This window comes from Lissotriton vulgaris, chromosome 1_1 (assembly GCF_964263255.1).
Source record: "Lissotriton vulgaris chromosome 1_1, aLisVul1.2, whole genome shotgun sequence".
NCBI lineage: Eukaryota > Metazoa > Chordata > Amphibia > Caudata > Salamandridae > Lissotriton > Lissotriton vulgaris.
This window is the reverse complement of record NC_141685.1, coordinates 1,922,340,247-1,922,353,608: the sequence shown is the minus strand read 5'-3', so window position 1 is coordinate 1,922,353,608 and position 13,362 is coordinate 1,922,340,247. Positions and strand designations below refer to the sequence as shown.

The following is a 13,362-nucleotide window of genomic DNA, read 5'->3' as shown; positions in this document are numbered from 1 at the left end:
TACAGAAGGCAAACCATTGTTAGTCTCTAATCAGACAAAAAGCATAATAATCAGCCATGGAAAATTAGCATAATTCTCAGAATTAATTCACCATATAGGCTGGCAGCATTTAAATAGATGCAAAATCTGGAAAACAGTCTAAAACCAGAATAAGCAACAGATTAATCGGACAGCATTCCTCACAGTTTGGAGAAAGGACACAAAGAGCCTCAAAATCATGGCTTTTTATGAACAAATTCATAATGGAAACCAATGGAAATCGCACAGCATAAGGTGAGCAAATGTATAACATATTCATAAATCAAAATGCAGCGACGGCCGGTATGGGGTGTGGGGAGGGGAAGAGAGAGGTTTAAAAAAAATTCACTTACCTGATCTCCGCTTCTCTCCCCATGTCATCCCTCAGCTCCGGCCAGAAGAAGGAAGCGTCCAGGCTGCCCTGAGCTTATTACAATGCAGCAATGTGATTGGTCTGAGCGCCGCAGTTCGGCACTCAGATGGGGGATGGAAGCCTAGGTGGAGAACATACAAAGTGCATTTGATGGTTTGGCCAGGCCAAGACGGCCTGCCAAACCATCATGCACACTTTAGAGTGCATCAACCTCTCCTCATCCCTGGTCACAGGAGCCCGGCCCGCCCAAAACTGGCAGATACTAAAACTAAAATGATAATACCTTACTTTATTATCATTTTCTTTTTTCTTTCACAATGTTCCACAAGCAGTGGGGCTATGATCCTCCGCCTTAGCTGAGGAGCCGCCACTGTCAAAATACAGAATTAATATGTCACATAATACCATCATTCCAGAACTGTCTCACTAAATAAGTATTAATAAACTCCACTCTGACCTAATGTCATTGAAAGCAACAGTACACATCTAGCTACATAAACAGTGAAAGCTAAATAAATGAATGGATCTACAGTGAACAAGACAGGTAGAGACCCTGGAAAGACCTTGGAGAGAAACAAATTAACCTGGTCGGAGGCTCTCCAAGAACAACATGTCATCACAAAGCATCAGTGCACATTACACTGCATGCCGTGTCATTGAGAAATGAAAGCATTTTGAAAATATGGCTACTCTGTAATCTAATATGGAGTCGAGAACTTATTGAGGCCTTGTTCGGCCTAGGCCAAGAAAACGGAGTAATGTACATCCCAGCTTTGTCGTTTCACATACTCATGTTGCAAAACAAATATGATTTTAACCAAGAATAAATTCAGCAGGTCCATGCCCTTTACTTTGGGTTGAAATTAGCCCAGAGGGTGTATGTGAAGCTGCAGGCACCCCCTGCCGAGCATGTAGCACTTATGAGGTACTCAAGTTCCCCTTATTTAGACTGGTTCATTTGTCCCTCAAGGGAGACAACCGTTACATCGCAACTTTTACAACGCACTTCTATTACAACGCAACTTTTACAACGCTGGATCCATTACATCGCATGCCTTTACAACGCATGACATTACATAGCAGATGCTATTACAACGCATGCCATTACAATGTAAGTATAGGTAAGTATATCATTTTTTAAAAAATTTATTTAATATTATTTTAAAAATTTAATTAATATTAATAATAAATAAATATATTAATTTTTTTATATTATAAATTAAATATATTAATTTAGATAATTTTATAAAATAAGTATGAGTATAGGAGTATATGTTTTGGGGTACTGAGGTATATGTTTTGGGGTACTGAGGTATATGTTTTGGGGTGTTTGGGTATTTTTAGGTTTCAGGGCTGTGTTTGGGTTTTGGGGTACAGGGGTATTTTTAGGTTTCAGGGCTGGGTTTGGGTTTTGGAGTACAGGGGTATTTTTAGGTTTTAGGGCTGGGTTTGGGTTTTGGGGTACAGGGGTATTTTTAGGTTTCAGGGCTGTGTTTGGGTTTTGGGGTACAGGGGTTTTTTTAGGTTTTAGGGCTGGGTTTGGGTTTTGGGGTACAGGGGTATTTTTAGGTTTTAGGGCCGGGTTTGGGTTTTGGGGTACAGGGGTATTTTTAGGCTTCAGGGCTGGGTTTGGGTTTTGGGGTACAGGGGTATTTTTAGGTTTTAGGGCTGGGTTTGGGTTTTGGGGTACAGGGGTATTTTTAAGTTTTAGGGCTGGGTTTGGGTTTTGGGGTACAGGAGTATTTTTAGGTTTCAGGGCTGGGTTTGGGTTTTGGGGTACAGGGGTATTTTTAGGTTTCAGGGCTGGGTTTGGGTTTAGGGGTACAGGGGTATTTTTAGGTTTCAGGGCTGGGTTTTGGGGTACAGGGGTATTTTTAGGTTTTAGGGCTGGGTTTGGGTTTTGGGGTACAGGGGTATTTTTAGGTTTCAGGGCTGGGTTTGGGTTTTGGGGTATAGGGGTATTTTTAGGTTTCAGGGCTGGGTTTGGGTTTTGGGGTACAGGGGTATTTTTAGGTTTCAGGGCTGGGTTTGGGTTTTGGGGTACAGGGGTATTTTTAGGTTTTAGGGCTGGGTTTAGGTTTTGGGGTACAGGGGTATTTTTAGGTTTCGGGGCTGGGTTTGGGTTTTGGGGTACAGGGGTATTTTTAGGTTTTAGGGCTGGGTTTGGGTTTTGGGGTACAGGGGTATTTTTAGGGTTCAGTTTTTTTTTAAAAAAACGACTTTAAATAAATTAAATAAATTAAATTAAATTAAATTAAATTACATTAATTGCATTTTTTTAATTAATTAAATAAAATTAATTAAATTAATTTATTAAAATAAATTAATTACAATTTTAAAATTAATTAAATGTATTTAATTAAATTAAATTAATTAAATTAAATTAATTAATTTTTTTAAATTAATTAAATTAAATTAATAGAATTAAATTACTTAAATTAAATTAATTTCAATGTAAAAATTATTTAAATTAAATTAATTAAATTAAATTAATTAAATTAACTTAATTACATTTTTTTTAAAAGATATACTTACCTATACTTACGTTGTAATGGCATGGGTTGTAATAGCATCTGCTTTGTAATGACATGCGTTGTAAAGGCATGCATTCTAACGGATCCTGCGTTGTAAAAATCGCGTTGTAATGGTATGGGATGTAAAATTATGCGTTGTAACGCCATACATCCGTCCCTCAACTCCCCAGTTGTCCAGGATTCTGTTGGCATTGGTGTACGCAATGCTGTGGGTATAAGGGGGATCCATAATCCTAAAGTCTTGTAGTGTTGTGCCCTGTCAAAGTAAGAGTTCATTGGGGCTTTTCTCAACTCTTGTGCAGAGCATGTATTCATCGTTTCTGTTGGGTCTCTGTACCACTAGACTCATCTTCAGGACCTCCACTGTACAATGAGAAGCCATACACATTTTGATGGTATTGGACTAGGTTTAGCCTTTTCTTCGTTAGAAGCCCACCTGGCAGCATTTACAGTTTTGAGGAGGTCAGTCAGTAAGAAAACTTTATTTGGTTAATTACAACCTTAAAAGTATACCCTATACATAAAATTACTGTTAAAACTTGAACAAGATCATATTAAAAACATGGCATTTGTACTTCCCGTAAAATAGTACATTCCTTCGTACTAAATACAAAAATACCCCTAGGGGTAATTAAGTCAGGTAATTTCCATCAACATCAAATCAATTCCAAAGGTTCCAAATCACAACGTTAACCTTTACATGTACAGGCTCATCCTCCCCCCATGAGCGCCGCCTAAGATATTTACTCTGAACACTTTAGAAACAACTTGACTTTACACAAAAATTTCCCCATAGCACAAGCAATATCTAGATACCTCATTTCAGCTATAAAGCTAACAGCTTGCATCCTATTTCTGATCCTGTATTTTTTAAAAATCGGACATAAAATTTATTTTCGTAAATCTAAAAAAATCATACAATCTAGTAAAATGTGTACAATATCGCAGTGGGTACCCAACCCGCAAGTACAGGTTCCATTATTATTCAACATAAAATTTTTGGCTTCCTTGTTCCCATAGCAGGGGTTTATCCCCATTCGCACTTTTAGGACCTCACGTCTTAGGCGGTAGCTGGGCAATCTGTCTAAATAGGGGTACTGTTGGTTAAGTTCCCAGGCCAGGGTCATATATGATACCGAAACTTTCTGCAAGAGATACTCTCTATCATATGTGCGGGACGTCTCGGCTCCCAGTGACCTCAATTCCTTCCTAGCTATATGTGGATGACTCAGTTCCGGGCATAGTTTTAAACCCAACACACCATAGGCTTCACTTAGTGCGGCTCTTGTTTCTTTCGCCCAGGTCAGTTCGCTAGCGACAATTTCACTTTTACACCACTGTGAAATTTTTAAGTGCTCTCCAGACCCTAGGCGCTGCCAAAAGCGGTTTAGTGCCATACAGGCAGTTACTGCCCAGGAGGTAATTCCCAGCTCCAGTCTTGCAGCATGTACCATAGAAGATTTAGGCAGAGAGAACAGGTTTTTTAAAATATTTCCCTCCTCTTTATCCCACCCTTTTTTCCCACTTAAATAGAGCACTTCTGCCCCATACAGGAATTGGGGGGGGACCATTGCTAGGTAGGCTTTTATGACCGGTCTATCTGAATTTTCCCCGTACACACTATTAAATCTTTTTAGCCCCTTCACAGAGGCAGATGCCCTCATTTTGAGAGCCTCCAGATGGGTATACCATTTAAGGTCACTCTTAAACCAGATTCCCAGGTATCTGTATTCGTTCACCCTTTCGAGTGGCTTTGTATCCAGATACCACAGGAAGCTAGTTTTACTCCTACCGAAGCATAAAATTTTAGTTTTATCCATGTTCACTGTTAACTTTTTATTCCGGCAGTATTCATTGAACATGTTTAATTTCCTCTGGAGGCCTATCTGTGTCAGGTCCATAATCACTAAATCGTCCGCGTATAGTAGGCACGAAACATGATTTCCTCCCAATTTTGGACTCGCCCCTTTAACCTCACTTAGTTTTGCTGGTAGGTCGGCCAAAAACAGAGAAAAAAGCAGTGGGGCGAGTACGCAACCCTGCCTCAAGCCATTTCCAATCTGGATCTTCCCAGACAATCCACCCTCCTCGTCCAAGATTATCTGGGCCCAGTTTTCTGTGTGTAAGGCTTTTATAATGGCCAAAAGGTCTCCGTGTAGATTATATCCTTCCAAGGTTGCCCATAACTGCTCCCTACCCACAAGATCGAAAGCCGCGCGGAAGTCCACAAAACAGCAGAATAAATTACCCCTCTGTTCTATCGACTTCCGCGCGATGGCCCAGAGAGCAAAGCAGTGATCCACCGTGGAATGCCCTTCTTTGAACCCACCCTGTTCTGGGGGTACTAACTGGTTATCCTCTGCCCAATCCTGTAGCAGGCCTAGGATTACCTTGGAAAATACCTTTTCCCCAATATCGAGGAGATTTATTAGGCGGTAATTTTTGGGGGAATTTACATCACCTTTTTTATGAACAGGTCTAATGATTGCCCCTTTCCAGCTTTCTGGCATGATACCAGTCTTTAATATCCCCTGAAACATATTTGAAAAAAACTCAGCCCACCTTTCTGAGTTAGTTTTTATGATAATTGCTGGTAAATTGTCTGGTCCGGCCGCTCGGGTTAGGTTTAAGCCAGCTATTACATTCCTAATATTTCCTGAGGTGAAATGCACTAGTATGTCATCCCTCACTTCTGGCCAGCTTGATGAGATTATTTTCCCTTTGCTCGGCCACTTACCATATATTTCCCCTAGATAGGCTACCCACTTGGCCTCTGGGACGGAGCACAGCATGGATCCCGCCACCTCACCCGTGCATTCCTTAATCAGTTTCCAGAATCCTTTGACATTTTTTTCTTCAATAGTCTCGAGTAAGCTCATCCAACATTTTTCCTTAAATAACCTTTTTTTATCTCTAATGGTCGTCTTATATTTTAATCTTAGGTGTTTTAGTTCTGATGATGAAATATCATTATTATTACCCCTAAGGCCTCTTTCGTGTTTCCTGATAACAGCCTTTAAATACCAACATTCATCATCAAACCAAGGGTTATTAGTTGGGGGAGCCCTAACTCTGCTTTTTTTCTCAAACTTTCCCTGTTTGATTTTTATCCTAAGGCATTCCACCATTTGACTTATTGTATCCTCATACCAGGATAAAGCCTCCCCTGGTAGTTTTGAGGAGGTTTTTTGGGGATGAGTTGACTGTACCCCATAGATGTCAAGTTTACCAACTTTTCCAGGGTTTTGAGTTGACAGAAACTAGGTTCAGGACTATTTTAATAACTTTATTTTTAATGTTTTGAAGGAAGACCCTTTAAACCATTAGAAATGATCTTGCAGACATTTCTGACACATAAAAGTTACTTTTATGGTAGAAATTACTTAAGCAAGGATTTTGGGTAGATTGGAGCTCTCTCTTATGAGGAACTGTACTATAAGGTTTGTTTTTGAGGATTTCTCCACCCTTTGAACCTAAGATTTTATCTAGCTACCAGGCATCCCAGCATATTGTCCTTCCCAATCTCTCTTTTGAGGATTCTGGTTATCTGGTCTGGCATGGAGTGCAATACCACGCTCTTGATGTCAGAGGCATTACAAAACTTGATGGCCCCCCCATCCAATTACTTGGAGGGGGCGCACTCCGACCAAACTCAGGTGCTCTCAGGCCAGGGTACTGTGCTGGTGGGGGCCACTAGAGCTTGAGGCCCCCGGCATCACAGGGGCTCTAGGGGCCTTTGTTACATCCCTGATTGATGTCCAAACAGCAGTGACAGTGTATCTGCCTCATACAGGGTCCTTCGTGAAGGCTTATTGTTTATTTCCTTTGGCTTAGGACACATGTGGAAATCCATCCTACGTGCTGCTGCTACTTTTGGGTGGATATGGTCAGCTACAACCCTGTATTTTTCTGATGCTAGAGTGCTACTTCCCTTTTTGGTTCAAAGCAGTCAAGAAGGATGACAGACTCCCTTGACTGATTATATGGGACTTACTGGACACCAAATACACTTTTTAAACTTCAACTAAGGGACAGCCCCAAATGTTGGAACTGCAACTCAGAGATAGGAGACCTAACCCATATGCTTTTTAACTGCCCCTCACTAGGGGACTATTGGGGAAGAATGTTTGATTGTAAAAAAACTGGCAAATGATAATGATCGCCAATTGCTAGACTTACTGCTCACCTTGGCGTGTAAGGTGATTTTGTGTAAATGGAAGAGCGCCTCTGAGGTATCCTTCAAGATGTGGCAAGAGTGGGTGTCCTACATAAGAGGGGCGGATAATCCTGCTCTGCACTCCTCCCCCTGGCGTTCCACACATAAGAAGTTTTGGAAATCCCTTGATGCCTCTTCCTTTTCATTTGACCACCCATGAAAGGCAATCCACAATATAGGTATCGCGGTATTGATACCATACTAGCTGCATATACCAGCGAAGAATTTATGGCGATACTCTCACATGACGCACTTACCCGATTTGACTAAGGACTTGTTGGTTTTCCGTGATGTCTGTAACCCTGGGCCCTAGAGGAGATCACATGTACATACCAATTCGCATCCATGTAACAAATGTATATATTGGTCATCACCCTTGGACTTTGATGTGCATCCTATTTTTCTATTTTTCTATTTTGTATTTTACACTTTGTATTTTGTATTTGATTTATATATCTTTCACGTTCTCATTATTTACTGTGTATTTCATTATTTGTGCCTTATTTGTTTTTTGTTTTATCAATAAAGATGATTTGAAATTAAAAAAACTAATGCACGTGAAACTTTTTATAATTATTGTTTTCAAGGACTTGCTTTACTTTTTCAAATACACTTTGTGCCAAATAAAACCATGTATATGGTATTTTTTTTATAGTCGAGTGGAACCTGAGGAATGTAAAGAAAAATTCTTAACTAACATTTCTCACATCATTCTGGGCCTTGAAGTCTAGGGTTTGTATTGAGATTCCTCTTTACCCTTAGATTACTTAAGGGACATTCTTCAACTATTAAGTGTGCCTATGGTGAGCGAGAACGGCCACTGAGCCGACACCACGATTATCGGGCGTAAATCCTGATCCAGGGTGAATTAACAAGACGCTTGCACTACCGCGAGCACTTCTGACTTGTAATCTTTAGCTTGAGATCTGAAACTAGCTGCCTAGAGTGGGTTGGCGTCGACCACTGTCGCAAACCGAGGACAAAGACCACTGAATTTTCACGGGCATACAGAGAGCCCTGTGTAGGTTCTGCGACTCAAATGCCACCTACTGAAAGTATAGGAGACATTAAGCAAAGGACAAATCACTTGCATGTAACAGGATTGGTCAGAGGTAGAAAAAGGGATGGGAACCAAAATTAAAGTGGAACCCAGTAGTGACTTAGCTAGTTAAAAAAAGCGTCAGTGTTTCCAAATTAGGGCACTTTTGAACTTGAAAAGAAACGCTGCATAGGTGCTTTGTAAGGTAGGGAGGACTGTATGTATTTGTGGTTGCTTAGACAATGTTTGTTTTAATATCAGGGAAATTAACAGTAAGAAACGGCCCAGCAGAGCATAAAACAGGTCCACAAAGAGCTCAAAAACTGTCCCAACACTGGCCTGCCAGACCAGCTTATTTGGCACTCCCTGGCTGCCCTAGAGGCCAATGCGACTCTGGTGTGTATTATGACATTTTAGTCACGGTGGCAAGTCGGAATCATTTCTACTCCTAAGTCTGGTTTTATTCTTAATAATATTTTTGGCAAGTTGATTTTGATTGCCAAGGACAAGGGGTAGTCAGACCTACCATTCTACCACTAAACAAACTTCAGTAGAGCTGGCAGCATATTTATAAATCTAGTGGAATATATTCAAATATCACTGTGGACTAAAATCAAAGTACGCACTTCTGCTCGTTTCTATTATCTCATTAGATGCAATATTAGCACATGCATTAAACATATTGAAATGACAAACGTCAGGTTACCGCCCTGACTCGAGGAAGGCTCCATCCTTTGAAGTAAACCTGTATTTGCGTCGTGCTCTATGTATCACAAAACTCTCCGTATCACACGGTGCCGCATAATGCACCGTTCTGTGGGATGGGGGTTTAGCAGACGCCTCCAGGGAGCCTCGGGGTCAGACTAATGTTGTCACAGTAACAGGTGTCAAAGCCACCCGTCTGCGCCCGCTGCCGAGCAGCGACCCGTAACATTCCAGGGCTGACCCCGCAAACTCCGCCGCCAGCAGCCGGCGAAGCAGGGTGCTGGGGTAACAAATGGTAAAACATGGACAGGAGGCAGCGGCAAAAGGAGAGCCCGATGCAGCCCAAGCTGAGGCAGAAATTATACAGCGAGACGCCGAGTTTTCATGTCCCCATTCTTCATTTCTGTATCTTTTGAGAGAGGAATGAAGAAACCCCTCTCGTCGTCGCTGTCGGATTACAAGAGCGTAGAATGCATGGGGTCGAGGAGGTACGCGCATGATGCACTGTGCAGTATTTTTAAAGCCGTTTAGAATTAATAAAAGCGACGTGTATCTTGTATAATGATGGGAAGTTGCATATCACTGGAGATGTGTATGTTTCTCTCTAGAAGTACTCCTATTTGTGGTGTTGTGCAAAAAGTTCCAGTGTAAACCAAATGTCCTGCGACGTCCCCATTAAAATGTTGGGAGCTGGCACTGGTGGGGAAAAGGGTAAGGCAGCTGAAGAGAGTTATGGAGAGAAGGGGTGGAGACCAGGAAATGTAGACTGATAACAGTGATTCTAATGATGTCATCTCATCAGTGACTGCTGGGTAGCTCATTATCTAAGGCGTTAACAAGGTTCTCTCAGACTCATCCTGAGAGAGGGGGGCCCAGGTTCCGGAGACCAAAACCAAGTTTCAATGAACAATCCTACCAGGCCGCCTTCGGATGGATGCCGAGGCTAAAAGGGTGGCTAGGGTAACTCGTGCCCAGGTGCGCTGTTTTGATTCCATTTTTTTCAGCACAGATGTAACACTAGTTCCTGTTTTTGTAGTCCCGATTCAGACCTCTGTCTGCTGGAACAGCATTGTGTACACTACTACACAGAGGCAGGTCTTGCCTATGGTCAGATGCCTTTGTTGTCAATCTCAGTTCCCCTCTTTTTTATGGCCTCCCTAACTGTTTTGTGTTTTTGCTGCCAGTGAAGCATAATTTGGTTTCCCCATTTCTTTCTGGCTGCCTAGCGTGTAGCCTTTCACTGCTGACATCAATTACTTAATTTCCCAGTTTTATTTTATTTTATTATTTGTTTGGTCCTGCATGGGAATACATGTCATGGTTTTCGTAGCACGCTCCTGCTCTTTACTTCAACCCTCCCACCTCCTGCTCCTCACCGGCATGCCAGGTGCTGGATGGCAGCCTTGATGATGCCCGGGATGTTCTCCTAATGCTCGTCCGTGGTCCACCAAGTGCCAGCTGGCAGTCTTAGTGATCCCCTGGATGCTGTGCTGTTACACTATCCAATGCTGTTCCTTTCAATGTGATTGCCACTACTGGCTTTGCCAATGCCTGAAGCTTTTAAAATTAACCGGCACTGGACATGTGCATTAGACATGTTAAAAGCATTGTCATTTAACATTAGACATACTAAACGTATAAAAAACACTGAAAACCATGTTTTCTTTACTTTCAAGATGGCCACCATATTGCATGACGCACCTTGCATTATACCATTGAAGCAACATAAGTGATGCACATGACGATGCAACACACTTTGCTTCATGCAATGTGGTGGCATCTTAAAAGTATAGAAATCTATACTTTTAACATAGTCATTTTGGCACTGGCAAAGCTGACTGTGCCACTCGTTCATCATTGGCAGCGTGAGACTGATTGGCTTTGCTACTCCTTGTTTGATTAAGCGAACAACAGATTGCTAGTACAGAAGAAAGGCGAATGAGGAGAGCATTCTTTAATAGGTGGTTAAGAGGAGCCAGAGTAATGTGCAACAATGAAGGTAAGAGAGGTTTTCCATATTGAGAGAAAAGATTATACCCTCTAAGTAACAGTAGTGAGAGAGTGAATAGTGGATTTATTGTGGAATGTTCACGGCAGTCATAGCTGGTGTTTTGTTAACCTATAACAGCGCAATGTTTATATATGTGCTCTAGAAACTGTTTGCCCATCTTGCTAGACATTGTATTGACTTATGCCACAATTGGACAAAGAGTAAGCTTTGGATCAAGTAAATTGAGATAATGAAGAGAAATAAAGAGTCAGGGTCCACTTATCCTCAGGTAACTGAGTAAGAGAGAATACATAACCTACTGTCGCCGAACTGCAAATGGGTGAAAAAGGGAAACGCTCCTCATTTCACCAGTTTAAGACATGTATGTAAGTAAATGTATATCATGGCACCCAATTGTAACAAGTACACATAACACTCAAGAAGGCTGCTGCAGGGGTATTTATAAAATTCTTGTCAGAGAGTATGAAGTACCAACTCAATCACTAACATTAGTCTAACTGAGTTCCACACTAAATATATCACTTACCTTTACAAAAGTGGATTCCCTGTAGTTGTTTACACCCACAAAGTCTCAGGGGTGGGGGAAGCACTAAAGAACTTGTTGAATTATTGCTTAGTAGCACAGTGTCAGGAGAAGACAATGCATCGCTGTCTGAATAGGCATAATGGCCTATCAAAGAGCAGCATGCTTCAGACTAGGCCTTCTTCAACCTTTGCCTGACCACGGACGAACTCACTCAAAGCATGTGCGGAGGGGGCAGTGGACTGGGGGCACAGCAGCAATGCCAGGCAGATTAACGTAAGCATCTCCTTGTAATCATGAATGCGCATTAGAGAGTTTATGTACGAGTGAGGTGGGAGGCTGGACCAAATATATTGGCCTGGTCACACTGTTCCCATACCTGTGATATGTCTAGGTCTACTGCTGCTGCTGAGTAGCAGAGAAAGTGGAGATATGAGATTTATGTTGCACTTAATGGGGAGGTGTGTGTTAGCTGAAAAAAAAGTTTCGTAAAGGATATTGCTTTTCTACTTACACGTTGAAGAGCAATGCATGGACTTAGATCTTTTCAGTGGGGTGCATGGATAGATATTCTTGTGTCTTAGCTAAGATCCGTCAATGTGCATCCGTAATTTAAAACATGCCTAAACCAAACATGTTTTTGTATGTGGATGATTAGTAGCTCAAAAACCTAACAACAAATCCAATTACTTTAAGGGAATATTTAACAAAGTTTCAAGGCAAGTCACAGTCGATTCACAGAAGTCAAATTGGTTTTAAGACTGTCTGACACAAATGTTTCTAAAATAGTTACTGAATTTCAAAGCATTGTACATTAGTAAAGATTCTAGAACGTTTTTGTCGCTGTCAATTTACAACAGGCTGTTGCCGAATTGATAATTCCATTCTCACAATCAGTGTACAGGACTGCAATCGGTCCAGGAGAGACTTTAAGTGCCAACGCTCAATGCTGGATAAAGCGTAAATCATAAAACATTGTTGAGTGACAGCTGTTGATATCTGCTTTCAGGGTTGCTGAGGCTCATGGGATACGACACAAGTATCCATCAACTCAAGGGGTCTTTCACTAACACACAATACATTTGAAATGTCAACGAACCTAGTAGTCTTTTTTGGACTGGCTGCAATTCCACTGTGATTAGACGGAGTTGCATATCTGGCTGCCAGACTGTGTAAGAAGAAACAGAGAAATTGAATTATGCACAGGAAGGACAAAACAAACAGCATGGGATGTCATATCATGGGAACATGCACATAAAACACGGATGACAACATTGTACAATATGTAGCGTTAAGAAGTGACAATGTACAGTAATTGAAAAAGGCACACAGGCAGAAACTGCAAAGATAAGAACACGTGGTGATGGCTCCTGCTTCGCATTGCCCCTACCACGCACAGCTATGACGGGATGTTTGCCACATGTAATAATATCTCTACTGTCACAATTGACACTGAAACGAAAATTGATTCTTTGCACCGACCAATAGGATGGCAATGCACAAAGGAGAACGAGCCACTTCTTCAATGGTTTATAAAATGTAAATTGATACTTGTCTAGCGCACTACTCACCCGCAAGGATCTCAAGGCGTTTGTACGAATACCGCTGTGGAACCAATCCTGGCTTTCCCTGTGAGGCGTCCACTCCTGGGCACCACCAAGGTGGAGGCCAGGCATCCTTAGCGTTGTGGGGCCTGTTGTGGAGATTAAGCAAGCTATTGCCCAGAGTTGCAGAGTGGGACTCCATGATTGGAATAGGCACCGAGGCGAGAATTATCAGGTCCATGGAATTTTGAGCCCAAGACCCGCCAAGGCGGGGAATTGAACCCTGGTCCCGGGCTAGACCTCTGCATCAGGGTCTGCTGCTCTAACCATTGAGCCACACTTCTCCACTATGAATCAACAATAACCAGCACAATATTTGAGAACATTTCCCTTTTGTCA

At 41.7% G+C, this 13,362-nt stretch overlaps 1 protein-coding gene across 2 annotated transcripts in view; it reads right to left on the bottom strand.

Moving 5' to 3' along the window:
• NAV3 (neuron navigator 3) overlaps positions 1-13,362 on the bottom strand; it is a 1,035,010-nt gene that overhangs the window by 674,584 nt on the left and 347,064 nt on the right. For both annotated transcript variants that reach the window (XM_086919576.1, XM_086919578.1), the window contains exon 6: positions 12,519-12,587. In XM_086919576.1, the coding sequence (XP_086775702.1) occupies positions 12,519-12,587 (69 nt within the window). The remainder of the gene's footprint in view (positions 1-12,518; positions 12,588-13,362) is intronic.